The 27930-nt window shown below is 38.6% G+C and overlaps 1 protein-coding gene across 3 annotated transcripts in view; it reads left to right on the top strand.

The window, feature by feature from the left end:
- RASGEF1A (RasGEF domain family member 1A) overlaps positions 1-27930 on the top strand; it is a 166327-nt gene that overhangs the window by 112840 nt on the left and 25557 nt on the right. Inside the window, exon 2 of one of the 3 annotated variants that reach the window (XM_057416381.1) lies at positions 871-985. The exons of 1 other annotated variant lie outside the window; for it this stretch is intronic. In XM_057416381.1, the coding sequence (XP_057272364.1) occupies positions 944-985 (42 nt within the window). In that variant the 5' untranslated portion in view covers positions 871-943. Of the gene's footprint in view, positions 1-870; positions 986-27547; positions 27706-27930 lie in introns of those variants that run through there. One more of the 3 variants, XM_057416382.1, reaches the window with a different exon arrangement.

Here is a 27930-nt window from a genome sequence, read left to right as displayed (position 1 = left end):
AAATGAAGGCAAAACCAGAAGCCTTAAAACTACAAACACCTACACCCAACTCAGTGGTACTAATCACAACTCAAAAGTTCAGCTTAGTAACGCAGCAACAGCCAATTTCCTGCAGAAAAGAAAAAAAAATAAAAAAAGAAAAAAGAAAACCAAGTTCTACTAAAAATGTAACAGCGTCTGTTTTAAAGTTGGTGTGTAGTGAATTGTCTCTATGTTTATCAGAACTACGTGTCTTGAAACAGCTCAAACATGGATTCTCTTCAGTCCATTTTATTTTAGATATCAACAGAATGGGCACCAGTTTCTCTATATTTTTTATTTTTATGTCATATTTAAGACAGCTTAGTAGATATTAAACATATATAACAAATGATTTATTCATTATTCTGATTCAAATGATCGTATTATCACTTTCCCTTATGCTGCCATAGTACATCTCAAGAAGAAAGAAAGATTTATTATTCTTCTATCACCATAAATACACCAAGGAATAAAATCCTAAATTTCAGAGCTTTTGTTAAACGGTTTTCAGCATGCAATTAATAACCAGTCAATTCAGCAATGTGAATGTTATTGGTATTTTAATAGATATTGCTTCTTTATGACTATTGCAAAACTGCTGTCACTGGGGGGCTAGGGTGGGTGTTTAACTCTTTCATTTCTTCTCCTATTTCCCTTTTTGTCACCAAGTATTTAAGATTCTACTTTTCCCCCTTGTTTGTAATATAATAATTTGCGCTACTTCTTCCTTCTTATGACCCTCCCTTCCCTAAAACTATGCATATCAAATTTTATTCTGATCCTACAATGCATTTTCAGTGGAAAATAGCAGTGTGCTCTGAATAGTAATCCATTGCACCTCATTTTAAGGGGAAGGAGGCAAGACATATAACAAAAACCATAGAGTGAAATAGCTGGAATTCCACCCCCTGGGAAAGGCTGGATGGCAGAACCACTGTGCAATGCTGCTGTAAAGAAATGCAAAGTAAGTATTATTTTACTTTATATAATACTTCTTTTTTTATTTGAAAGCACTGGTGTAGGATAATTTATACTTAGAGGTCTATATTGTTCAGAAGTCACACTGGGCAGCCTTAGACTTGAATAAGAATTATTTCAGACATTAGAATACTCTAAAGCAGGTGCAGAAACAGAGAATCTTGGAACTATCTGAAGCCCAACTGTCCACTAGGAAATGCAGGCAAAGGCACTGCACAATGGCAAGTTTATTGTAAAATTCAATATTGTGGATATTTACTTTCAAAACCCTTTAACTGCCTCCACACGCACACCACCCACCACCCTTTCCTTCCATCACTTCAGACACATCTCTGATTAAGGGACTAACTACATGCTCCAGAGTCATCCACTTCTGCACCATCCACTTCTCAAATTTCATCTAAACACATTCCTTGTAAAAGTCAAATCCTTCTTATCCATTACTATTGTTCATTTCAGATACCATGCCCCAGAGTTGTAATTAAATATATTCCACTAACCTCTAGTTACATAGAATATATTCTATTAGCATATAATCATGTTCCTATCCTGTTACCTTTCCTTTTGAAACTATTTCTCCACGTTTTCTCTATGGAAATGCTAGCTCCATTTCATAATGGCTTGTCAACGTCTTTTGCAATCAACTTTGTGCTTTATTGATTATTTCCTTTGCCAATTATCCAGTTTCCCTAGTTTCCTTTTTTACATCTTTACTTAAATTTATATACCTTTATACAAAAATCAATATAAAAGAAAAAACACCTCACCACTGACATGCTGTCTTTGTTAACTACAAACTAATATTACCTACATAGAAAATTCCTGATTTGCCTCTGCTTGAAATAATTTTTCACTGTAGATATATATGGAATAGAGATAATTCCTTCTTTCTTATTATTTTATTTATCAGTGATATAAGAATATAATACTATTGGGGAAATTGATTCAGGTTTCCACCAAGAATTAAGTACAAAGAATGGTCACGTGAAAACTGATTAAAAAAAAAAAAAATGGAAAAAGAAAACAAAAACTTTAATTCTAGAGTGCCGGTTCCTAACTGTCAGATTTCCATGGAAAACATTATAAAAAGCTTATAGGTAGCTTTGTAGGATTTTATGTTTTTCCCCCAAAAGATAACTAAATTAAGACATTTCAGAGATGGCACTTTAAAATCATACCAAAAATCCCACAGAACTTTAGAGAAATTTTAGCAGCAATGGTGTAAGAAAGCAGCCAGTCAGAAATACCTGCCCAAAACCTACTTGCTTTTCTATGCAACATCTGTACACTCATCTTAACTAGCATGTCAATTCCCATAACTCTATAAGTAGAGAAAACAGCAAAACAGCCTTGGTTTCACTACAGCTCAAGAAGGAAAGGAGTGGAAGTTCCCAGTCACTACCCAGTAGCCCAGCACATGACACCTACGCAGTGGAAAGCTGAGACTTGAATTTCCTCTCATGTGCTACTTTTCGGTAGTACTTTCAGTTTTTCTGGGGTATAACTGTAATGGAAAACACAGGGCTCACCACAGTCCCCAGCACGCTTTGCCTGCATGCAGATGCGAAAGAGAAGAGCTGAAGCAGCTGTTTGCTGCCGTGGCAGCACAAAGCAAGGACAGACTCCAGTGTGCCAGGTGTCCCAGCTGTGAGACTACATGGTCCTTAAGACATCGGTAAGTTTTATACAATGCTGTGCTCTATACTATATATTTCCATGTGCTCCTGGTGATTTAGGAAGCCTGTACACCTCAGAGCAAACTACAGTGAGAGCATCTCTATGCTAAGTATTGCTACTGCAGTGATGGCAGAGTTCAACCACTGAGAGACATCTAGCTGTACATGATTTAGTCAAAGTCATTCAGTACTATGTTACAGAGAAAGCACATTTAAAATGGTAATATAAACTCACTGGTTCTTGTGTGTACTGTGTCATACCTAATCATATGTAACTAATTGATATCATCCATAAGGAAGATTATGTGGTGATGGCTTTATACAGTGCTGTAGTGGAAAAATAGAAAAAGAGGTTGACATTTCACATTATTATGGTACCTGATTTTTCTTTTTTTTTTTTTTCTCCTCGAGTGGAAAACCAGAAAAGACAGAAACATCAACTTAAATGAAGTGAGATGGTTTCAGTATTGCACAGGCATGTTTAAAGTGATACAGTACACTGAGAAAACCTAAACACAAATTAAAGTTAGCTTTCCAGAGATGCTTGAATTTGGTTTTTGGGGTCAGCGCATCCTAAACTCAGGTTTTAGTCCTCAGGACATCAATAATGAAGTTTCAAAGGCAGTCAAAGATAAGCATTTTGTCTCAAAGATTTCCTTCTCAGTCCCTTTTTTTCCAAGTTAACCAATTAAACAAACTGAAAGCAATAACAACACTGAAATTCCAAGAGTAAGAGGCCATTTGAATTACAATAAAACAGGTCTTCTGCTAGCTTATGCAACATAAAGTATTTTCAGTAACGTCAAAAAAATAGCAGGTTTTTGTATATTACAAATAAAAATAATTAGGAAGTGCGAGTTCTTATTTTCAGACCCATGGGATTTACCATCTTCAGAAAATGCGGTTCAGGAGTGTTTTCAGTGTAACTCCTGCTGGATCAAAACTGGTATCCTGGTACTTTACAGGCGAATGAATGCTTCTGCTGCAGCAAATTAAATCCAATCCTACACTGAGTTTCTTAGTCTGATGAATTTAAGCTTTAAGTGGATTGGTAGGGACCTGATGCACATAAGCCGTGCAATCCCTTGAGAAACGATTTTCAAATTAACTAATAAGATATTACACTGCTTACAGCTTATTAGAAAGAAACACTGAGCAGCAATAGCATATAGCTACTATGCCTGGGATCTAAAAGCTGGATTTAGCTGTCATGTCCATAATTTTAATGCATTGGTTATGTAAAGGAGTAAGTGAGAGGAGGGTTTAGTTTCATACTAAGGAAAATAAAAAGGCTCTATGGGATGTAATTGCAGGATTAGTAAAAAGTATAAGGCAGCTTTGCACCACTATTTACATGTCAAGGCAATTTATAGAAATCCTCATATAGAAAACTTCAGTAATTGAAAATGAGATTTAAAACCAGCTTGCTCTTAAAGAATGAGCAATATAATTTTTCATGTCAAAATGTTATGTGTAGGTAATAAACTGGTAAATTCTCACAAGAGACTTTAAAGGTCATCTCCCCATGGAAAAGGAATAAGATATGACAGCTCCTTGAACAATATTGATAGTTTAGGCAGTAGTACCTGCGAGTTTCCAGATATCCAAATGATAGTCTACATGTTCAAAGGATTTCTATGCATAAGAATATTTTGACAGTATTTACTATTCATCCTGAGATGAAATGCTTTGAGAATAACCTAGCAGAGTCAGAATAGGTAGCATCACAGTACACAGATAACACTTAAGCACACAGAAACTATAAAGACAGACAAGTTGGGCAGAGAAACTACAATATTTAGGATTCAGGACAGAAACTGTCAAATCCAATAATGATATATAGAATCCTGAACACAGAAAATGAGGTTATCATAAAAATAATCATTAGCAAAGCTGCCACCTCAAAACTAGAATGGCGCAAAAATTTGAGTTTGTGCACCAGAATGCATCAGTAAAGACTACCAAGTTAGCAGCTAAATTTAGGATAAAGAAGCACTAAGGAAGAAAACACAGGACAAAAGAATTAAGTGTCATTGACTGTAGTCTCAGAGATATGTCATGTACTGGTGGAACAAGTGATCTAGCTGTACATGATTGCAAAAAGGGGCCATTCAAAATGAAATATTAAACACTACAGAGAACTGAAGTGAAAGTGCTTTACTTCGAATACTTATAAAGCCACTGACTACTGCCTTCTAATTTGTGAAACCAATTTCATAACTTTCCCACTGAAACAGAAAAAGTTACCTTCTCTTTTAATATATATGACATGTTAGAGGAGCTGAAAATTTAATAAATGCATAAACAGTTCATTTGAAAATGAAGGTTATTAAAAGAAGTATTTGATGTCTGGCATGTAAAGTTTTGACTTTTAGCTGTGATGCTCATGGAGGTAGATTACATTCTGTCACACAGCTATCCTTGCAGAAGTCCTTGCACAGCTATTCTCCTGTCCTAAAGTGATACATATCAACCTTGCTGTCACATACCATTAGGAGAAGAGCTGATAAAATGTACTGGGATCCCAAGATGACATAGCTTCTTTCATCATGTTTGTCACAATATTGATTAGATTAGGTCGGAAGTCCTCCTTTGGCCTCCTACTGACCCATCACATCTCCTGGGAAATTCTACAGAGTAGGAAACAGAATCGAAAATGACTGGAACAATAGAGATGTTCAAGATGGTTATAGCTCATGGGACTAGCACAGATGTGACAAGCGGTGATTTTTACTAACTATGCATTCTAATCCATTAATCCCAAACTTGACAACTAAATATTACATCATCTTCTTCACAGTAGATTTTCACACAGCCTTTGGGTGTTCAACAGCACTAAAATAGCACATCAAATATTTTTATTTCTTTCATTGGATTACATAACAACATGGTCAATGTGCTGCCTAGTTCATTTCACCCACCAAAAATTTAAGGAGTAAATAAAGAGCAGTTAGATTTGCTCTCTGTGGAGCTTTATATCAATTGGCTTCTTCAGCATGTCTATTTTTAGATATTACACACATGCAGGATAGCTGATAATACTTTAATTCAGAGAACTATGCAACTGAGCCATATGGCATTCATCTAATTGTAGCAGTCAATAGCTAAAGACCCCTGCACCTGTTCTTGCAATTTCAATAAGCTTTACTTACTGGCATTAAACACTTCTAATATAATACATGCCCTTCATTGATGTAGCCTTTGTATATGACAGATTTGGCAGTTCTGAAGGCACAAAGGACTACTGTGAATTGCAAAATGTATTTTTTGATTTAGACAGGATGGAGGCTAGAGGTTTGGTAGTTTTTTTCCTTTTTAAGTATAAAGTCATTTTTTTCCCTCTTTCACACATGGGCTATTTTACAAATACCATCAGTAGGCACATCTGAACTACAAGGAGCCTGAGCAATAAGTTCAGTAAACGTCACTCCTTTTCCCTACACCTTTACCTCCCACATATAACACCTACTCCTCTGACAGCACCAAAACTATGGTTTGATTTTTTCTTTCTTGCTAGTGTTCCCTCCCCCTCCTTATCTTCACACAGCTTTGCAAAATATGACAGCTAAGCAATTAACATCTTATAAGAAAAATAAACGTTCTTATTTGCAGTAGAGAAATTGTAGTACATCTGTCACAATCAGTAACACCACTCAAGACAAGATGATACACACTATGATAGCCTGGGAACTACATGCTCACAAGAAACACGACCTTCCAAATTTGCTTCTTGTATGCTTCAAAGGATAAAACAACATGAAACAGAACAAGAATTGTGTATTTCATTCCTGTTTAGCATAACAGAGCATTGCATCTAGATCCCTTATTCATTTTATGTTCATCGGAATAGAAAAAATGTATCAAGAGGGGGGAAAAAAAATCTGATATTTTCTTCTACATAAACTGTTATTACCTATATGCACCTATGAACACAAGATCCAGGTTGCTACTTTGATCCTTTTCACAACTGCTAAACTTTGTTCAAAATTAAGTCCAAGAAATCCTCTCATACCATTCTTAAACTGGTCATGCTTCTTTTTCACACAGAAAAAACAAGAGTTTCTCTTAATATAACCCTAGCTTTTTTAAAAATAGAAACTTTTTGTATATTACTGAAATATTTGACAGGGTAATTAATGTTCCATAGAAAAAGACTTTAATAATGAAGGGGGAGTAAGGAAAGAACAATAATTAATTATGGATTAGTTTAATTAAACTTGCCTTAAATATGTTCTAGGATAGTTAAATTGAAAAAGGTTCATCTATCTATAGCCATAAAGATTAGTCCAAGCTCCAAAAAATTCAAACAATGTATCTTCAAGCTTTGCAGAATCTCTCCTGGGGGTTACCACTGTGCAGACTTCAATTCGGATTCAGTAACAGCTTTTATATCCAAAAACTATGGTTTGTACCTCGAGAATGTTAAAGAACCAAACATCTTAGGACTGTGTGGGAACAGTGAATTGATTTTTTTATGCATTAAGTGCTGAAAATTTGGGGGAGGGGGGAGGGGAGGAGGAGTTCAGCCACAACTGGAAGATTTTTCCTTGGAAGGGTACAGGTTGTCTCCATAAGAAGAACATTTAGAAAATCTTTCCCTAAGTTATTAAACAATAATCTCTAATTCTGTTATAATTATGCCCTTGCTCACTCCATTAAAAAAAAATGCAGTACAACAGCTGCACACTTTAGAAAATAAGAAAATCCTGAGCACAGACTGAAAGAAAAAAGTAGCCTTTCCTCAATATCATAATATACGATTAAAACCAATGTAAATATTTTTGCTACACAGAGATATTTTTGTTTTAAACACAGCCATTTATTTTTGCCCTGAACAGAACACACAGATCTCAGAGGATATTTGTCTTGTAACTCTTTATTCATATTGGCATGGGAAATGTCTTTCCTTCTTCTAAGAAAGTCATATGGAGTATGCATCTGTGAAAAAAAACTTCTGACAGCTTTTAATTTACTGTAATGCTTTAAGGTCAAAGATTACTGTAGACCATACCTGGCCTTGTCCACTTTTTCATTCCTATCTCTTCATCCTCTTTTCTGCATTCGCTCCTTACACTATTACTTTCCGAGCTCATCTGTGTCTCCTACTGTTCCCCCAAGCATGTACCTGCTCTCTGCCTTGTTCCCCTTCTCCATACTAACTCAGTCATGTGGCCCAGCTTTCTTCTGCAGCATTCTAAAGTACATTCCTCTCCTGTCAATTGTTGGCCCCTTCATTACCACCTCTGGGTTTGGATATCAGGACCAGAATTTATTCTTATTCCCTGCTTCCCTTCATCCCCCATCATCTTCTGGCCTAGGTGAGCTAGACTTGCATTCACAAGCCTTTACAATCTTCAGCTCTGTCACCTAGTAGTTTGTAGTGTAGAAAGAAGTAGCATTAGCTGAAGGCTGTAAGTTATTGTACTGTGTAGACTGCAGACTGCAAAAGAAATAGACTTGACATAGCCAGTTTTGCTTGATGGTTTCTAATTTCTCTTTCCACTACAAGAACAGAAAACCAAGACATCCTGAATTTTGTTACTTTGCAAACTTCAGGAGGCCACAAAAAGAGGATGGAGCTGCAAAAATCAATGTCATACTTTTGGACTATGCACAGCTTGCTTGTGCTGGGGTGTTTTCCTCTCCCTGGTGACTGTTTCAGTCAGAGAGTCTAAGGTATAAACATGTACCCTGCCCATACTCCCTTGTCACCTGGAGAGAAAGAGCTTGCAAGTCAAGCTTGAAAAGTACTATAGAGCATGTAAAAAGAAGTGTACAAGAACCCACTTGTTTGAAATTGCTGACATTTTGGAGAATGAAAGAAGCTTAAAACCTCCAAATCTCCAGGGCTTCAGCCAAAAAAAAAAAAAAAAACTTAAAAAGGAAAGAAATATAAGAAAAACTGCCTATCTCTGTATTTAGAAGTTCATATATTTAAGTCCCTGGAGGAAGTAAATAGGTTAGGAAACTGACAGTGAAAAATAACTGATTGAAAATAAGTCTGATTTTCTGATATAAGTTTTAATTCTGTTTTTAAAATGAGAAACAGATCTTAAAATGAAATAATCTGCAAAGGCAATACCAAATCAATTTAGCCACCAAAGGGCAAGAAGTTAGGAAAATATAGGCTAAGAATAGTCTGGCCGAAGCTTCATTTGCTTTCAGGGACTGGGCATGTTTATCATCAGTGACAGGCATCCTATTACAGTTTTTGCCACCAAGCAATAATGGAAAAGAAAATTACTACTTTTTTTCTTTTTTTCTTTTTTTTAATGCAAGTAATAGATTGTCTTACAGCACAGATTAACTGTATCCTAAAACTGGTACTGTAAGTCTCTCAGTAATACACACTCTCAATTTTCAAGAATATACTAAAATAGCCATAAGACATAAAGGATAACATTACGTATCTCATATGCTGATGATGCCTGAGAGGTAAAGCTGAATAACATCTATCACTAGCTTTGATAATGATTTGAAATTAGAAGCATAAGCCTGTACTACCTGTAGAGAAGTAAGATGGGCAAGTTAGGACAACAAAGCAACAGGTGAATATTTTGCTACCCTGAGGTGGGGTACGACTAGACCCCAGTTATCTCTGCAGTGTGCCCCGGACACTGGGAGATGCAAAGACTATGGGCAAATTACAGCAATTTCCAGGTTTCTCTGACTTGAACTATGGGCATCCATACGTGTTTCAGAACCACAAAAGAGACAGCAGTACTGAATACTTCCCAATTATAGCCAGAATCTAGTTTGGACACATTACATATATTACCTTCTCCCACAACTTTGGACCTTACTTTTGCCACAGAAAAAGTGCTCTGAAAACAGTGTTTGCATATTTAAATGAGAGAAGGAACTGGTATCCCTTACATTTTACATTTCTAAGGTGTCTTGAGAAGTGAGGATGCACAGTAAACAGCTGAAGTTCAGAGAATGGACTGTAAGCAACTAAAGCTTTGCTTCTCGCGAAACTAGTCAGCGTGATTAATGGTTCAGGTATTGAGGTGCAATAGCTTTCCCTGTAGACTGGTGCTATCCAGAAGACAAGAGTCATTGAATGAGAACATTAAATTTGATTTGTGTATTCCAAAAAGATAAATAATAATCTCTTAATTTAGATAGGTCTCTCTATAAAGGCAGCATCTTCCCATTTTGATCAAAATTTCAGCAAGGAAAAGTAAATAAAGAAGTCAGGCTGTCTAAGAGCATGAAAGAAAGGGAGAATCTGCATGAAGGAGTCCTCTCATGTAATTAATAACAACAAACTGATGGGCATTACATCTGCTTAGTGCTTTCCAATATTGTGACTCAGAACTGCACTGTGAAAGCTGTATACTCTGCTAACAGCTCCTCTCTTAAAGACTTTTTTTGTGCTGAAGGAAACTTGTCAATGGATTGAGTAAAGAGGGATTTAGAGCTTCAGTTATGGTTGAGCAAAAGATAACATCTCAGAAACTTAGGGGGTTGAAGAGTTCAGCCTAAGTACTTCATACTTTCTCACCATTCAAATCAAGAAACAATCCTCAGACATTTGATGATTGACCTTAATTTTTAGGGAACAGATTCTAGCACGCTACTGACTTGTTAAAGAATACAGGAAAATCCATAAAAATGAAGGTTAAATGCAGAGTACACACATGCATGGATGCAAACCAGCATAAAAACAGTGCTCCAGGAAGAGGTGCCCTTACCAGGCTCTCCCCCTTGCTGGTGGCTGGGTAAAGCTTGTTCTGATGACAGCAAGCTCATATTTCGCCACAAGTTTAGCAACAGTGTCCTTACCATAGTCATTGATTAATGCACTGACCCTTGACTCATTAACCTCAGCAGTAACAAAACGAAACGCAAAGGCTCACAGCCCCAGATTTTAAACTTGTTTAAGGATGGACCTTCCTGTGTGGCAATGGTGGGACTTGCAGAGTTGTCTGTGCGAATAAACACAGGATTTTTTTACCCCCTGCTTAGCCTTTTCTGAAATTTAGTAGCAATCGAAAAGTAAACAGGTAACTGTTCCAATGCAGCCTTAAATAATTCAAAGGATCACATTCTTTGCCTACCTGAAAATCCAGAGCAGCCCATGCAACAGTAAACAAACTTACTCAATTCTAAAATAATAAGAATAGAGAAGACAGATGACAGTAAGATTTAATCTAGTTTCTATTGGGCAGAATTTAAAAGAGCCTGGATGCCTCTCTCAGACAACTGAAATAGGAATGCAAGCTCTAAATAAACTTCTTCCAGGCACAGCTGCAGCGAACAGTTCACAATCTAGCAGAAACTGAAATGTGCCATTTGCTGTGGGCACAGTGGAGTTTTAACCACTGCAAGGAGCTTCAGCTATGCCTAGGAGTTTTGCTCTTCATGGCAAGCCCAACTGGAAAAACCCTGACAAAAAGCAGGTCATTGCACCATAACGGGCTTGAGCATTCCGTGTCCTTGCAGAGGTGGGAAGCCAAGCAAGGCTACAAAATGGAAGTCAAATGTTCACGTGACACTGGGGGCTTAGGGAAAAGGAGGAGGCAACTGGTGGAAGGTCAAGGCCATCCATACCTTCCTTCTAGCTCCATGATTCACCTAGTGTGTGACCCATCTCAGCTACTTCCACTTCTGCCTTCTTCAGTTTCCCCACATGCTACACAGAGAGGCTAAGGACTGCACTCAGGATACCTGGTTTGCTTCATCTTGCTACCTGGTTTTGGCACAGCTGCATAAAGGGGCCCCAAGGCAGTCCTGCAGGACACATGCACACACAGATCAGTTGGTGATAGGTGTGTTGTGAGAATTAACCTGGAGTTTCAGTGGCTTGCACGAAGTACAAGGGAATACTAGCTACATTTCAAAGCAATGCTAGTGCCAAGCAGTGAGAGAGGAGTTTTATCCTTTAAATGCTTTGCTTTCCTAATTTTTCAAAGGGCAGAGAGTAAAAAGTAATGTTGTGAGGCTGCACATCAGGCTGGGAAGCACTGGGGCATGAGGCTCTGTGGAAGTGTGAGCTCCCCAGGCAGGCCAGAGGAGCACCGCAGCCACCCCAGGAGCCTGGTTATAGGAGTACTGGAGTTCACAGCCGGAGCACAGTGCTGGCAAGCAGCAGCTCCCTTCCCTGATTTGAAATGACAGCAAGGAAAGAACTGCTTGCTAGTATAAAAACAAGCCTGGAGAGCAGAACTGAACACTTCCTCTCTGCTGTGCAGGCTGCTATGAACATGCCAGCAGGCACTACCACTGAACAGCTGGGAGAGTTGGCATCAACAGGAGCACAAATATGTAGCCTTAAGGATATTCATCACTGACACCAGGAACAACCTATGTGCCAGTGCCTGAGTCACAACAAACCAGCACTCTGGCAGATTTTACAGTCACTTACTGTAGTGATGTGCCTTGCAATTCACCATCAACTTATTACTGCCACAATACTACTGACCTCCACTTGGGGCACCTTCATACCCACATTCTGATCCAGTTATTTTCAATCCTCAATTAAATTGCTTTAGGCATGAAAAAAAAATGGAATGGGAGGAGAACAGTTGTTCGTGCCTATAGTCTTACAGCCATATCTGTAATTCCAATCACAAATTCTTCTTTTACATGATTGTCAGGCAGAGAAAGCTACTGCCAGTACTTCATACCCTCGTTTTGAGCACTCACAACTTCTATTTAAATTAGCAAGCAATCAGCACCCACAGCAATTAACATCACATACACAGAACTCCAGTTGTGCAATCTCTAGTTGTTCTTCTCTCCCATGAAAATTCTTATTGCAAGGGGTTTGTTTTGACAAGTTCTCTCTTTCTTATTCAAGAAATCTATGTACTTTTCACTGAGTTTCAAACAGATTTTCAGTTTCAGTTAGTCATGTTATGCTTGAGGTGTATGTACTATCAATATAAAGCAACAAACAGAGCTCAAAAATTTGTTTCTTCTTATGTATTATGACTTTTTCTCCCAGTTCCACCAGGGAAATTAACAGAAAAATTTTCAGTATCAGTTATGTATTAATAAGAAAAAATAACTCAAGTGAATGGATCTAAGGACCAACAGAACTCTGAATTTGGCCATTCAGTCTGAATTTTGGCTGTAATCTTTTGTGTATGACAATAAGACCTGAAACTGCCTGATGTCAAAGGCACTATCAAAACCTCAACCAATACTCAGCTACACTGAATCTAGAAAGCACACATTTCTCATCAATTCCCACTCCTTTTCAATTACATTCCCACACACAAAGCATCTTCCCCCATACCTGTCACAGCAAAGTCATTTATATTTACATATGTGCTCGTAGCAGGAGTAGTACTAAAACACTGCTCCCCAGACCAAAGTATTATATAAGACACCATCCATAGAATAACAGCTGGATACCTGTTCTGTGCAAGCTTGGGCCCCACCTGATAGAAGTCACATATGACGTCTTTCCTCACTGGTTCGTTCTCTCCTTGACAGTAACTATTCCTTCAACAATACAGACATAGCATGGATACAGACATAGCAAAAAAAAAAAAAAAACAACAAACAAAACCTTCTTAAATAATGACAGAATGCCTTTATTTCTGACAATATTTGGAATGAAAATATATGATTCCTGATGTGGTGGGGTGTTGAGGTCATATTAATATTTATGATATAAAATTAGTGCAAAAAAGAAAATCTTCCAATAAAGTCTCCCAAACCAAACATGCATCACATGTGTTAAGATACATGCACATACAGCTAATGAGATATTTACCAAACCTGAGCTAAGTTACAAGGAGCTAAGAAGACTTTAACATTTTACATGGCAATGTAGTCTGGACCAAGAGAGAGATTAGAAGCTGTTCCAATAGAGCGTTGCATTTGAATTTCTAGGGTTTACTGTAACCCATGTTAACTCAAAACAAAACTCAGCTGGTGTGAACTGAAATAAGAGATTTCAGTGAAAACACTATGAGCTTGAGTATCAAAACCAAAGTTTGGACCTGCACTGTGCACATGACTAGCAAGCCTTGATTATGTTAGTTTTCCTTGCATATAATTCTAAGCCCGACTAATTTTTTTTCACTGAAACCAAGGGTTTTGGGGCCAGGGGAAGGAAGGAGTTAATTTGAAATGGCATCTCCTAATGAGCAAATAAAGATCAGGAACCTCAGAGACTACTTATGCAAGAGCAGGGAAATTAGCTTTGCACGTTTGGTTTTCAAGAGATGAAGGGAGGAAAGAGAGAAATAGAAGTATGGCCACAGTGGAGAAATTTATGAGAAATGCAACTTGTGTGGTTCAGGCAGCTTCAGGAAGTGCTGAAAGATTTCAGAAGGTGAACAGATTCCTTTCTCATTAATGAAGGGGCCCTGACTCTAGATCTGCTGAACTCACTCTGAGTAGAAAGCTATTCAGCTCTCTCCTTTGATTGAAAGCATGAGCCTGTTACTTATGAGCTCTTGGTAGCTTTCCTTTTAATAGAAAGTTGGGGGAAGGGGGAAGAAGATGGCTGGAAGAGAGGAAGGAAAAGATGAGTAGCAAAAAATGCCGGCAGTTGAAAATGGGACTTTACAGGACAGGCCTTTGGGGAAAGGTTAAAAGCTTACAAGGTAAGTGATGCCTTTCGTGGGCTGTTTTCTTTCTCCTTATTGTTACCAACATGTTAAGAAGAAAACTTCTTTGCATCTTCAATTCACCCTTACCCTCCTACTTTTTTAAAGTCTTACCAAATTATTTATTCTGTTAGCATGGAACTAAAAAAAAAAAAAAGAATGCTGATTTTCAACTTTCTTTCTGGTGGAGAGCAGCTGTATTTGAATAATGCTAAAAAATATACTAAATAAAAAAATTCCTGACCATCTTCACTGCTGAAACAGGGAACATGCAGCTTGCTGTTCTAAATTGTAAACAGCCGCAAGCTCTCATCAGACTTTGTGTGGGCTTAAAATGTTCTTTTAGTCCCTTGCAGCTGAAAGCTGAACAGAGTTTATCTTTGACAGATTATGAAAGATGATGTTGGGCCATTTGCCATAACTGTATAGGAATGCTTCTCAAAGCGATCAGAAAAGCAGGCAGATAACTAGCTAGCTCAGTTTTGAGGACGGTATTGCCAGCCTGATGTTTCTGCTAAGGTTGCCTTATTATATTTAAGACAAAAAAAAAAATCTCCTAAACTGAGCAGACCCCTTGCTAAGAAACTGAACAGCCAACTTCAAGATAAATCTAAGTACTACCTATGTATATTGTCATGGGTCATAACTTCAGCGCTGTAACATCTGAAGTGGTATGGTATGATCTTGATTTGAGAGCTCCCAGGTATATAGGATATTAATAGTCACTTTGACAGAGACAGTACATCAGACATAAAAAAAAAAAGATAAAATCTTTACTTTTTTATTCTTGTGAGGCATCTTAATGAGACAATTTGAATTTAACACACAAAATTCATAAAGAATCTGACTTCAAAAGTCAAGCGTATCATCACAATGTAAAGGAAGGGGTTATAAGGAAAAACAGTGGTAAAAAGAAAAGGAAAGTCAAGGCGATTTAGCTCAGAAATGAAAATAGTGACTTGTGATTGCCAATAAAAAAGAGTAATATGGCTAATTGCAAACTACACAGTAAAGCACTAATGCTTTACATGTTAGGGTTCACTAGATTTTCAGGTAGTTTTTAGGAAACGGGTGGCATTTCAAGCCATAAAATTTCTGTGCATCAAAGGTTAATTCAGCAAAACAGGACCCCGCACACTGCATCCTCTCAAGCAGTACACAGTATAATTACCCAGCACATCCCACTGCTTAAACAGCAAATATCTTCTAATTCTCACTGCACTCCTAACCGGTTTCACTTGAATTTGGGTCAAATTTGGACAGGGAAAGGAGAAAACAGGTATGAGTAAAAGAAAAGCAAATAAAGAATATCTGGATACCTGAAAGTGTTGACTATTTCTACATAATGGTCTCGTAGCACCAAAAGGAAAGATTAGGTAACAGAGAAAATAACCTTTACTTGGGACTTTCTGCAAAATCTACTGAAGTCACTTAGATGAGCTCTTTTGCCTCCAGTAAGTTTTGTTCTAAGACCCAAATCTGCATCAATGGACATGATTAACTATGGCACCCCTTCTATAAGATAATTAGGAATTTATCATCATTTATTTTTGGAAGAAGAATGGGGAATCACTTGCAAAACAGTATTTTCTCACTGTTTAAAACACACACGTATACCACGAGCAATTCTGACTGCTGACTTGATGCTCTCTGATATGTGAACATACAAGACAATTGGAGACATTCCAGTTATCTCCAAAGTTAGGCCAAAATTAGTAGTTATGAATAATGTATTAGGTTTTAGTAGCAACAGTAATGCTGAGCAGAATAAAGATGAAAGTTTAGCTTAGCTGTGAATAAGTGAAACAGGTAAGCAACACACTGCTTCCTTTAACAGATACATTGGAATTTTACATCCTCAGAAGTTCAATTAAAAATACATATGTCAAAACAGAGTTTTGTGACAGGTTATAAATTGCTTTCAGATGCAATTCAGATGGTTTTGGGATAATACTAGAAAACAAAATTTTTTTGTAAAACTTCCTCTACCCTATTCATGAGGCTGTTTAGGAGAAATAGCCAGATGCCAACCTTATGAAGTTTAACCATGACAAGTCCAAGGTCCTACACCTGAGTTGGAGCAATCCCAGGCACAGCTACAGGTTGGGCAGAGAAGAGATTCAGAGCAGCCCTGTGGAGAAGGACTTGGGGGTGTTGGTTGATGAGAAAATGAACATGGGCCAGCTTCAGTGTGTGCTCACAGCCCAGAAAGTCAACCATATCCTGGGCTGCACCAAAAGGAGCGTGACCAGCAGGTCGAAGGAGGTGATCCTGCCCATCTACTCTGCTCTCATGAGACCTCACTTGGAGTACTGTGTACAGTTCTGGTGTCCTCAACATAAAAAGGACATGGAACTGTTGGAACAAGTCCAGAGGAGGGCCATGAGGATGATCAGGGGATTGGAGCACCTCCTATATGAAGATAGGCTGAGAAAGTTGGGGCTGTTCAGCTTGGAGAAGAGAAGACTGCGTGGAGACCTCATAGCAGCCTTCCAGTATCTGAAGGGGGCCTATAGGGATGCTGGGGAGAGACTCTTCATTAGGGACTATAGTGATAGGACAAGTGGTAATGGGTTGAAACTTAAACAGGGGAAGTTTAAGTTAGATGTAAGGAAGAAGTTCTTTACTGTGAGGGTAGTGAGGCACTGGAATGGGCTCCCCAGGGAAGTTGTGAATGCTCCATCCCTAGCGGTGTTCAAGGCCAGGTTGGACAGAGCCTTGGGTGACATGGTTTAGTGTGAGGTGTCCCTGTCCATGGCAGGGGGGGTGGAACTAGATGATCTTAAGGTCCTTTCCAACCCTTACTATTCTATGATTCTATTATAACTTACCATAGTGTCCTAGGAATCAATTCTGGTCAAAAGATGTATCTTAGGAGGTTCATTATCCAGCACATAGGTGAACACACTAGCCCAGATCATCAAAGAATGCACTCTCTTTCCATTAATTTCATAAAGCTTACCAATTTCCTGAGAATCTAACATTTTAATTAAGGAATAAATGACTTCCAGTCAGTAATGCTTCCAGTTGCAGAAGTTATTTTTCCTTGGATGTCTGCGTTATGTTCCAGATAAAGATGTCCAGCAGGCACTCTACCACTGCCTTATATTCCTGTGATTCTACTTTGTGAATTTTGTGAAAAAGATTGCATCTCAGAAGATGATCATGATAGTGCAGATTTTAAGAACATGATACACATGGTTCCTTCTTTGGCTTTTGCACTCTTAACAGGGACCTGTTCTCCATTACCTACCTTGTATCTTTATTGTTCTTTCTAACTGGGGGCTACCTGAAGTAAGCCTTTCCGGTTAGGCAATGGCTGGCATTTACACTCAGTGCCTTGTTATTGACAGTTTTGGCAAGGGTAAATGACAACAGGCCAGAGATGATTTTTAGTGTTCTGTGCATAAATTTATCTGTACTGTTATTCACAGATGCACTTGTTGAAATCCTGCGTTGCCTTTCTTCACTGACTTCAGTTTAAGTTTGCTAGTGTTTTGCAAACCATAAAAACAAAGTGACTACATAAAACAATCCAATATTCTGTAGATTTTTAGTTGCAGTAAACAAGCTTTAACAACAACAAAATGTATCACTCAATAGACTCATTGGAAACCACAAAACAGTAAAGCACACATTTCAACAAATTCATAGAATATGTGTTATAAAAGTTAACTAATGTACTAGCTATAATGAATAATTATCTTTTATATCATGCAATGCTAGGGCAATTCTGGGCTTTCATTTACTTTAGGAATTAACTACTAATAAGAGTACTAGCATATACAATGCTTTTCATTTTTTGTTTTAAAATCACATTTCCATTTCCTTGAACCAGCTGCTTCACTTGAACAAACCTTTCTTCAGTTGATGTAGGTGTGAAAGTGGGTAGGCATTTGACTTCATCTACTAAGTGCATAAAGCAGGATTATGCTCAGCTTACAACAGAGATATTTACAATGTCAACACTTAAGTGCCTCTATAGTCTCAAATTTCTTCTGCACCACCCAGTTTTTATGCCACTGAAACTGTAGATCCAACAAGAAACAGAGAAGTAGGAATAATGCTATTCCACCACACACCCCCCCCCCCTTTTCAGGGCTAGTCTTGCATAACATAGAGTATGACAAAAAATTCCTCAGCCTGTGTACCTCAGTGATGCAATACAGACTGGTATGTAATCATAGGAGATTTTTGTCTATAATGTTTAATATTATTCCCAAGATCTTTCTTGGAACAACATGATAGAATATAGTGTCTCTATTTAGGTAGAGAACTCTCCTGATAATGTCTATAAAACATTTACCCTGAAAGCGCACAATAAAGAATTTTTTTATCTCACTGATTAAAATTTTATTAGACTTCATTAATGAATATGGAAAGATAGTTATTTAAGTAACTTAATGCATTTGCAACACTTCATGTAAACCAAGCTGTATTTTTTACTTCAGGATAAGGCTGTTTGATTTCCTTTTAGTTAAATCTATAGCACAACTAACTCCCAGTGGGACTTCTGGTAAATTTAGGATTTCTAGCTCATCTTTGCCATGTACATGTTCTGTGGAAATTGCCACTAAGAAAAAAGGAAAATATAAAATGCTTATAAAGAATTAGTCTCCTATACAAGAAAAAAAGAACCAGATTTTCAGTGAACATTCTCAAATTATCAATCAGTACCACAACACTAAGTCATTACTATTAAATGGCTTCATTTGAAGGCAAGGCACTCTAAAATTATTTTATTGAATATAGAAAAATATAAGAGTACTACTAACTGATCAAAACTCCCATGTAATTAGGAAAGTTAAGGGCATTATGAATAAACTGCCAGGGAAATCTGCCATGACATAGAAAGCTTCTGCTTTTAAACCGCCAGCTCAAATCTTGCTCAGACTGTGTATCAATTCATGACATATATGAACACCAGCGAGGTGTGGGGGATTAAGGGGCAGAAAATGGCTTTCACTCTTGCTATCCAAAGTAATTGAAAACTTTTTGTGTTGTTGCTACATGTTTTAATTATTGTGTCATCTATGTGTGTGTATGTGTATATATATATGCATGAGCTTTGCATAACATTTTACATACGTAGAGATGCCAGTTTGTTTTGAAAGTTTACAGAGAGAAAACTAAATAACAGAGTTAACTATATTTTCCTAAACAAGTGGAGGTCACTCTTCTGAACACTGCTTAGTAATTCTTCATTACATTTATTTTTATTGAAGCCATTTCTTACAGATGGCTATCTGTTTCACAGACCCAGCCCATATCTCTCAATAATTGCTCTCCTCAGATATATCTACAGTCTGGACCCATTTCTATCCTGTCTAAGCCTGGAAGAAAAGGTGGTTAGGAAGCAAGAAATACAGGGCAAATAGCATCAACCACAGGAGGACTCTGGGAATTCTACACAGATTAGAGCCTTCTGAGCTCTAGTTCCAAAAATCTTCCACCAATATGACTATCTACTTTAGCAAGCCTTGGCATCCCCACACAAATAAAAAATTAAATTAAAAAACAGACCAGGAAACAAACACAGATCAGTTTTTAAAAAGTCTCCCGAGCTAAGAGTAAAAAAGCTCTGCTCTCTGTACACACAACTTTTGCAGATCCAAGAACCTGGTCTGATAGGGAACTCATCAAGCACCAGAAGGATCCAGCTTACCCTGGGGAAAACAATATCAGTTTAAAGTTTCCGACATGTGCATGTCTGGGGAATCCCCTTTGAATTTGCTAGATGATGTGACATTTGTTTCATGCCACTGGAGCAAGTGGCAACAACAGCAGTAATTTATCCCAATTCTGACTTGATCCATGCAGAACTCAGGGAAAATAAAGGCTCCAGAAAGACACTCAATCTTTTTTAATTTGTAGTTCACTTACATTTATTTCCTTATGCAGACATTGTGATAAAGGATTGCGCCAAAGTAGCTGGGTCATATTAATTCTTTGACTGATTTATGTCGGGATGCTTTAGTAAAACAGAAGACTAAGTAATTGTTCAGTTAATTTCATTAGCATACAGGTAGTACAGGCAGCTTGATGAATTTATTTATTTTTTTTACTTTCAACATTTATGCATATATATAGCAGGGGGTTTGTTCAACTGCAGATTAGTCCTCAGTTTAATCCAGTACAAAACTGACCATACTGGGGTTTTGGTGTTCCATGTTCAGTAATTTATGCTTGCATAGTCTAAGTCTCTGTCCTAGGATATGTATGATAGGATAAATATACATATACATGAGACGATATCCTATATTCTGTACTACTCAGCATCATCTCAGTATACATTTCTTTATTCACTGTGTTTGCGATAGGATAATGCATGTCCTCCCCAGGTAACTCAAACTATGCTGAAACACACTGTAGCTGATAGTCTCATCTACACGCATGTTTCTAAGCAGGCTTGGGGGCTCATTCATCTGTTTGCTAACTCTTATTATTCATCAAAATGCTTTCATAAAGACAAATTTTTTGAGTGCTTGATTTAGTGACAACTTCTTGCTAAAATTAAACCATATTTAACTTATTTTTTTAATGTTTCTCCATGCCTTTTGCTCATGATATCATCAAGATAGTAACAACTTGATTCTGTTCTAAAGTTATTAGAATTAAACCAACAGCTGTTAACTGCCCTGTAAACTGAGTAGATTTTAGTCCAATAACTTCCCTAATAATTGCTGCTGAATTTCTTGGCTGTCTCAACAAGTCCAACCAGTAGACTGTACAGAAACTGAATTACTTGCAGTAATTCAGGTAAAACAGATACATCATATGTTTCATAGAAATTTGTTTGTATACTAGTACAGCTGACAGAGAGTTACTGCAAGTGAGCTCAACAGCGAATCATTTCTGCCCATCAGCTGTAAAATAAAATTTGGAAAGCCAAAGAAACTGAAAACAGGAAAGAAAAACAAAAAAATAATTTGATCCCATCACTGACCTTAATGAATCTTCCAAAATACCTGTGGGAATGCTAACAATGTTGTGGTGTCATCCTGCTAAAGCAAACAGAAGGTTGACTAGTCAGACTGGCAATTTTGATCTACTAATTGTGATGCCCTGAAGCTTACAGCTTTAAAAATAAACTTATTTCTTGTTGAGCTGGTTAAAAGAAATAGCAACCCACGTGCATTTACAAAAATATCATATCAAGAAGATTGACATCAGCAGACATGCAGATTTTTCTTCCCCTGGGCACCAAATTGCTGATGTATGTACATGCTCCCTTCTTGGCATAATTGATTTTCACTTTCTGCACAGTGGCACATTCTTGGAATCACTGGTGTTGAAGCAAGCATGAATATGCAAGTGAAGGACACACTAGCTAGCATAAGACCAGAACTCCTTCATCTTGAACCCAAGCTTGAACTCAATTTAGAATAGAATATCAGCTGCTTTTAAATATTCAGCTTAAAAAGACTCTAAATAAAACTAATAAAAAGAGTGCATATTACATTAACATACATCTGTTCTTCCACATTATAGTCAAAACCATACCATATCATAAACATTAAAAATAGCTTTTTTAGTACTCTTCCTGTCCTTTCTCAGAAAGGAAGATGTGAGACAGAGTGAGCAGACTCCATTATCTCCAGAAAACGTATAACATGAATAAGAAAGGAAGAGATCTACAACTACAGTAGAAGCAGCTGTTCAAATACACCCTGACTGCCTAATTGTCATTTAGGCATGACAAGCCAGGTCCTTTAAACAGACCAGGCTAGGCCAACTGTTTTATTTTCTAAAATCTTTTATTTTTATTCAATTTCTGACTAGCTCTCCTCAGACCCCTGTAAAATGTTTCTCTTGCTACATCACTGATTTAAAGGAGGAGTATCGCCCCTTTTCACCCCACCACCTTTTTTACCCCACCTCAACCCTCTCTATTTTACCATAGCTGGTTCATGAACACCAATCAAGAATATAATAAGGACATCCATGATATATTACAGTTTTGCTTCCCAACTGGATATACTTTAAATCTCAACTAGCAGGTGAGATAATTCCTAAAAGGTATAGAATTCTACAACTGGAGCATCTGTGAAATCAGGAACAAATCAACTGCTAGTGAACTTCTTCAGACAGCTGTGCCAAGATAACCATTAAAATCTCAGTCACTAATTAACAGCCACACACCAGTATCACAGGCAACTTGTGTCAGATTATGTTAAATCTCCTGTTCTGGCAGGGGCGCAAAAAAACTGGGGATTAGCACCACGTCCTGTCTAAATCCTGGGAAAGAGCTTTCCTTTCAATCCAAGGGGGAGCTACAGTACTGAGCATCAGTGAAAATAATCAGTTTCACACTGCTCAGCAAACAGTTATTCTCAATAGTGTCACAGCACTGACCTTATACCACTGAAAACGTAGTTTGCTCTGCAGATATGTAACTGAGTTTTCACAACCAGTTTTCCCATTTCAGGTAGAACTGAAAAAACAACATAGTGATGAACCACATCTAAGCTGTTCTTATATTTTCAGCTTGGTTTGCTCTGAAAATTGCTGGATATCTCGGAGGTAGAGCTGGTCAAGTCCTCTTCAGTAAAACATTTTAAAAGTGGAAAATGCCATTTTCAAACAACAACATTCATTGGCTCTGACAAAACTTATGTGTAAAGGTTCATCATGCCCCAGGTCAGAGAGAGAGAGAGACAAATGCACAGCCAATAATAACCACAGACTGATGGTTAGAGTGTCCAACCACACTTCAAGTCTCAAGCTTAAAAAGCTTTTCTCAGTTCAGAACCATGACTTGAAACTCTTTTCTCCCACTCCCATCTGCTGCCAAGTTATTAATGTGCCATCAAGTTATTCTGCAGCATCAAATCTCTGAAATTTAGGAATCGTCAAATTTATCTAAAAGTGGTTTGAGAACAGCTTTCAAATCTTTAAACTTGTATGCAACAAGGAAAGCTTGAACATATGTGCAACCCTACAAATAAGACTAAAACCCTAATGTTCCCTAAAGAAATTTGCCCAAGGCTTTGAAGCTCTACCGACATGATACTCATTAAATTATGAATTTTTAAAAATGGTCCATACTAACTTGTGTCCATGCAAGTGCCCCATCTGAGGCCCATGTAGTTATTATTTGTGAAGTTTAACAGCATTTCCTGCACGAATTCCCTATTTCAGGACCAGATAAAATGGTTCCGTCTATAACCAAGGCCACCAGTCAATAGGCTCCATGAATATAACATGCACTTTGAATTCACAATTCTTTTTCATGTTCCAAATGACAGTATTAAGCTATATGCCTTAAAGCCTTCCAAAAAGCAAGAACCAGCATATATTGCTGTAACTACACTTGTAAAGATGATGGCCATACAAAATAGTTTCTGGATCATACTGCTCTGTGGGTATAATGTACTACTTGAGGAGAATATAACAGGCAAATACAGTAAACCCTCCATATGTTGGCCACTTTCAAGGCCTGCAGATATCTGGGTAGCAGCTCAGATTCAACCTCAGAGTAAGAAAAAAGGCTATTCACTAAACCCAGTTGTGCTTCAAATATCAAAGTGATGTGCTATATTCATCCTACTGAGTATATAGAAGGGTTGGAATAGACAGATGAAGACTGGATCACATTTTCTGATTTAGTCAACACTATAAAGAATGCCACATTCAATGAAGTCCGCTTTCTATGCCGACTCCTCTGTTGCTGTCCCTCTGCTTTCCTCACTGCAGATGCCTGTGCTTTAAATCATGTTGACATATTGTTAGATGAAGCTAAATGTTAATAATAACTAGATCTGCGTGGAAGGTAACCAACAACTGATTTGAATAGCTTGACAATGAAAGCTCCAAAGAAAGAATTTCTAGGGGAGTCCCTTTATACTTGAGGTTACAGCCTCAGATCATCATTATAACATTTGTAATTACTTGCTTTTCATAAGTATGGTTACATTTTAAATATGCACACAGGTACATTTGAATGAATCATTTCCAAAATGCTGTTTTCTAAGACCAGTGGGAAAAACCATCAACATTCTTCTTCCCTGTTTCTCACATCTATATTTATAATCTTCACTCTCAAATCAATTTCTCCCTTATTTTCACCCTTTTTTTTTTTTTTGCTAATATTCCTTAATTTTACCAGGTTTTTGACCAGCAACTTTCCACTTAAGAGGAGATGTAACTGTACTAGGAAATTGTACTTAGACATAGTAAAGCAAAAATTTACTCTCTAGATGTAAAAAATATATAAATTAAGCACAACAGTGTGAAAATATCAACATCTCACAGATGAATACCAAGGCATGGTGGGTTTAAGTAATTTGTCTCTAGCTCAAGAGGAATAGAACCCAAATATTGCAAATGTCAATCCAGTTCATTAATTATAAGATAATAAAACATGTTATACCAATGGTAGCCAGTATTTGAGAGGCTGAAGCAACATTCAAGGTTAAGACAGTCATGGTATGGCTGCTGCTGACTCACTCTGCAGCAAGATACTCTTCTGACTAGCTGGATTGAACCACACCAGTGTTGCCTCAAAAGCAAGCTACAGAACAAGTACAGGCTCTGCTGATTAAACTTGTTCTAGGGTCCACCCACCAGTAACATGAGGCAATACCTAATGAAAACATCTCCAAAATGCAAAAGATGTGTTGAGGAACACAGCTTGCATAACTACAAAAAAAATTAGACCTTACAGAGTTTCTGTATCAACAGATTTCAACATTCAGAATATAGATAGCTAAAGGTCATCATTCACACTTTACAGAAAGAGAAATGGGAATAAAAGGATAACATGATTCATCTGTTACATGCTATACAAGCTCAATTTAGGTCTTCAGCTTCCCTGATTTATAAAAATTACCTTTCCAACAACATTGCAAGACTACACAAAACAGTACCTCCCCCCTCACATAAACGTAGGTATGTATATAAACAAGAAATATACACACATATACACACCCCTTTATGTATACATACGGAAAAAAAAAAACCAACCCAGAACCTGCTAGACTGCAGAATGGAGGAGTATGGAAAAACACTTTGATATAGTGCCAATAAGCACAACATAAGGAACTGCAGAGAACAGGATAAGTCTTGGCCATTTGTCTCTACGTATATTACTTTGGATTTTATCCAACTATGGCAGAAATCAGCTCCTTTGCAATCTGTACCCTGGAGAAAAAGTACTGTCTGCCAGCTATTCCAAACCTTAGTAGAAACCTTAGGTGCTCTTCATGGTGCTTGTTGTGCAGTGGTATTACAGGACTTTGCCTATACACCAGAGCACAGATACATGACTTTTCAAGAAGAGAAAGCATACCTAGCTAGTATAGTTTTCCTTAATTAGAACATTCCTAAATTCCTACATTTCTTAATTGCAGTGACAGATCTCATTTCTAATGTCAAAAACAAAACCAAACAAAACCAACAAAACCCCAAGCAAATAAAAAAGTGTGTTTTTTTTGTTTTGTTTTGTTTACAGCAGATTGTATCCATGACTAGAGCTCAATTAAGTACATACGTTTTGCTAAGATTAATGGAGGTATGCTTCTACAAGTCTCAGCAAATGTTTGAGTAAGGCAGGAAAACGGATTAGCACAGAAACAGAATGAGATCTGATATAAGCTTTTCATGCATACTTATTTGTAGGTTTTCTGGGGTTATTCTTATGTGTAAATATTAAATGAGTTATTAGAAGGTATTCACAGCCATCAGAAAGAAATGTTTATTATACAGTGTTAGCCTATGGATTTCAACCTCCTAGTTTCAATAACCTTTTTATAAAGATCTCAAAGACATTTGAATAAGGCTGGGCAAAATTTGTCCTTTGCCCTCCTCTAGAGTTGCACACATCCTCATGTGGTTCTGCAGCAGGTCAGACCACTGAATTCAAAGCTCATACCACCTGGGGTACTTCCTCGGGTGTCCGAAGCAGGCAGCATGCTAGAACTGAGGAAATCCTCAGAGTAAACAGGTATCAGAGCTGCTACAACAGCTGCATGCTCTAAAGGAATACAGCTACAGGAGTGAGACTAACAGCAAAGCAGACTCAGCAGGGAGGAAAAGGACTGACTTTTCAAGTTGTCATGTAAGAGAAAAATCTCACTTTAAAAAAGGAAAATAAACCCACTATTAGATCTGTTAAGGCTTAGAAACCAGAAGGAATTTAATATGCAAGCAGTAAAGATGATGATCTTTTTAAAACTAATGCATATTTAGGATGGATGACAGTGCTTGTCTTCAAATGGTGAGCAAACGTGAATATATTTCTTGTACTCTTGCGTATGTGCATGTTCCCAGATTGACTTGCCATGCCCACCTACCCATACTGGCATGCTTACTTCCAAAAAGGCTTTTCCCACATTAATCACCATGGAAACCAGTGAAGCCTTCTGCTACATATTCAAATAGAGCCACTAGATAAATAAGTGTAATAATAAATATTAAAAAATTAATGAATGCCTGGAGACAATGGGGCAAACACGAAAACATCCCTATTCAAGTAAAATGAGAAACAGGTTGGGGAAAGTACATTTATGGAGGGGAAGTCTGCAAAGATGGCAACCCTCAGCTGCTTCTAGGGCTAGAGGGGAGGGAGATTGCAAGATGGCTGGATGTACCCATCAAGTGTTTCCAAGGGAGATCAGACTCTAGATATGCACTCATGCCTGGGTGTGCAACAGCAGGAGTTGGTCCAGCGCCAGCCCTGCAGTTTATGACCAGCCCTGAGCTATCAGATGATTGGCCTGGGCAATTTGGAAGGAGAAACAACTCCGGCAGAAAGAAGAATATAAACAATAATTAGCAGGGAGGGTTGGGCGGCATCCCTTCAGTGCTGCAGCAATTACGGCGGGTGCTGCCACGCGTGCCCGCATAAACAGCTTAACAGCGGGAAAGCAAAGCAGGGCGTCCCAACTCTCTTGGACCACGTCTTCCACACCGGCCTGCACAAGGCCGCGCCGCGTGAGGAGCGTGGCCTCACTCGGAGCCGGGCTGGCTGGCTGCCACCTCCGTGCTGCGCTTCGCCGTGCGCGGCAGGGATGGGTTGACAGGGTAGGAAGGTGGCAAGGGGCACGCAGGTGAGGAGCTTTCAGAGACCCACGCGGTGCCTGGGGAACGTTTTTCTGGGGCGGGGGAGAACCAAACGGGAACCAAAATCAAACACAGAAACCCCAGATGTTTCCATAAACCCAGGAGTACGTTCGAGGTATTGAGCGCGGCGCAGAGAAACGAAGTGACAGCCCCGTGCAGCTCACAGCACTGTCCCCCGCCCGCCCTCGCCCACGCACCGTTGATTCGGCTCCGTTTGAACCGGCCACGCTCGCACTCAGCCAACCGAGCGCGGCGCTGGGCGCTGACGTCACGGGCGGCGGGAGCGGGGCCGGGGTGGGCGGCAGCTCCGCTGCGGGCGGGTAGAGCTGTCAGCCGCGGTGCCGCTGGCGCTGCCGCCCCTGTCCCCGCGCATGTACACGTCGCCCAGGAAAATGAGGGTAAGCCAGTCGGATCCGGCGGTCGCTGCCGTGGCGACCCTCACCTGCCACGGGCGGGCACCGCGGGGCTCGGTGGCGCCGAGGGGGAGAGCCCCGTAACGGGCAGAGGGACGGGTTGGGTTTGCCGCAGAACTTCGCTGCGGCGGAGGCAGTGCACCGCACTCTGCAGCTGGAGCCCGCGCCCGCCAGCGTCTCCTGCGGCCAGCAGCGGCTGAGCGGGGTGTT

This window comes from Pezoporus wallicus, unplaced genomic scaffold (assembly GCF_028554395.1).
Source record: "Pezoporus wallicus isolate ANWC-B61680 ecotype Strahan unplaced genomic scaffold, APGP_CSIRO_Pwel_v1 contig_2012, whole genome shotgun sequence".
Lineage (NCBI taxonomy): Eukaryota > Metazoa > Chordata > Aves > Psittaciformes > Psittacidae > Pezoporus > Pezoporus wallicus.
The sequence above is the reverse complement of the archived record's forward strand: the minus strand, read 5'-3'. Positions and strand labels throughout refer to the sequence as shown.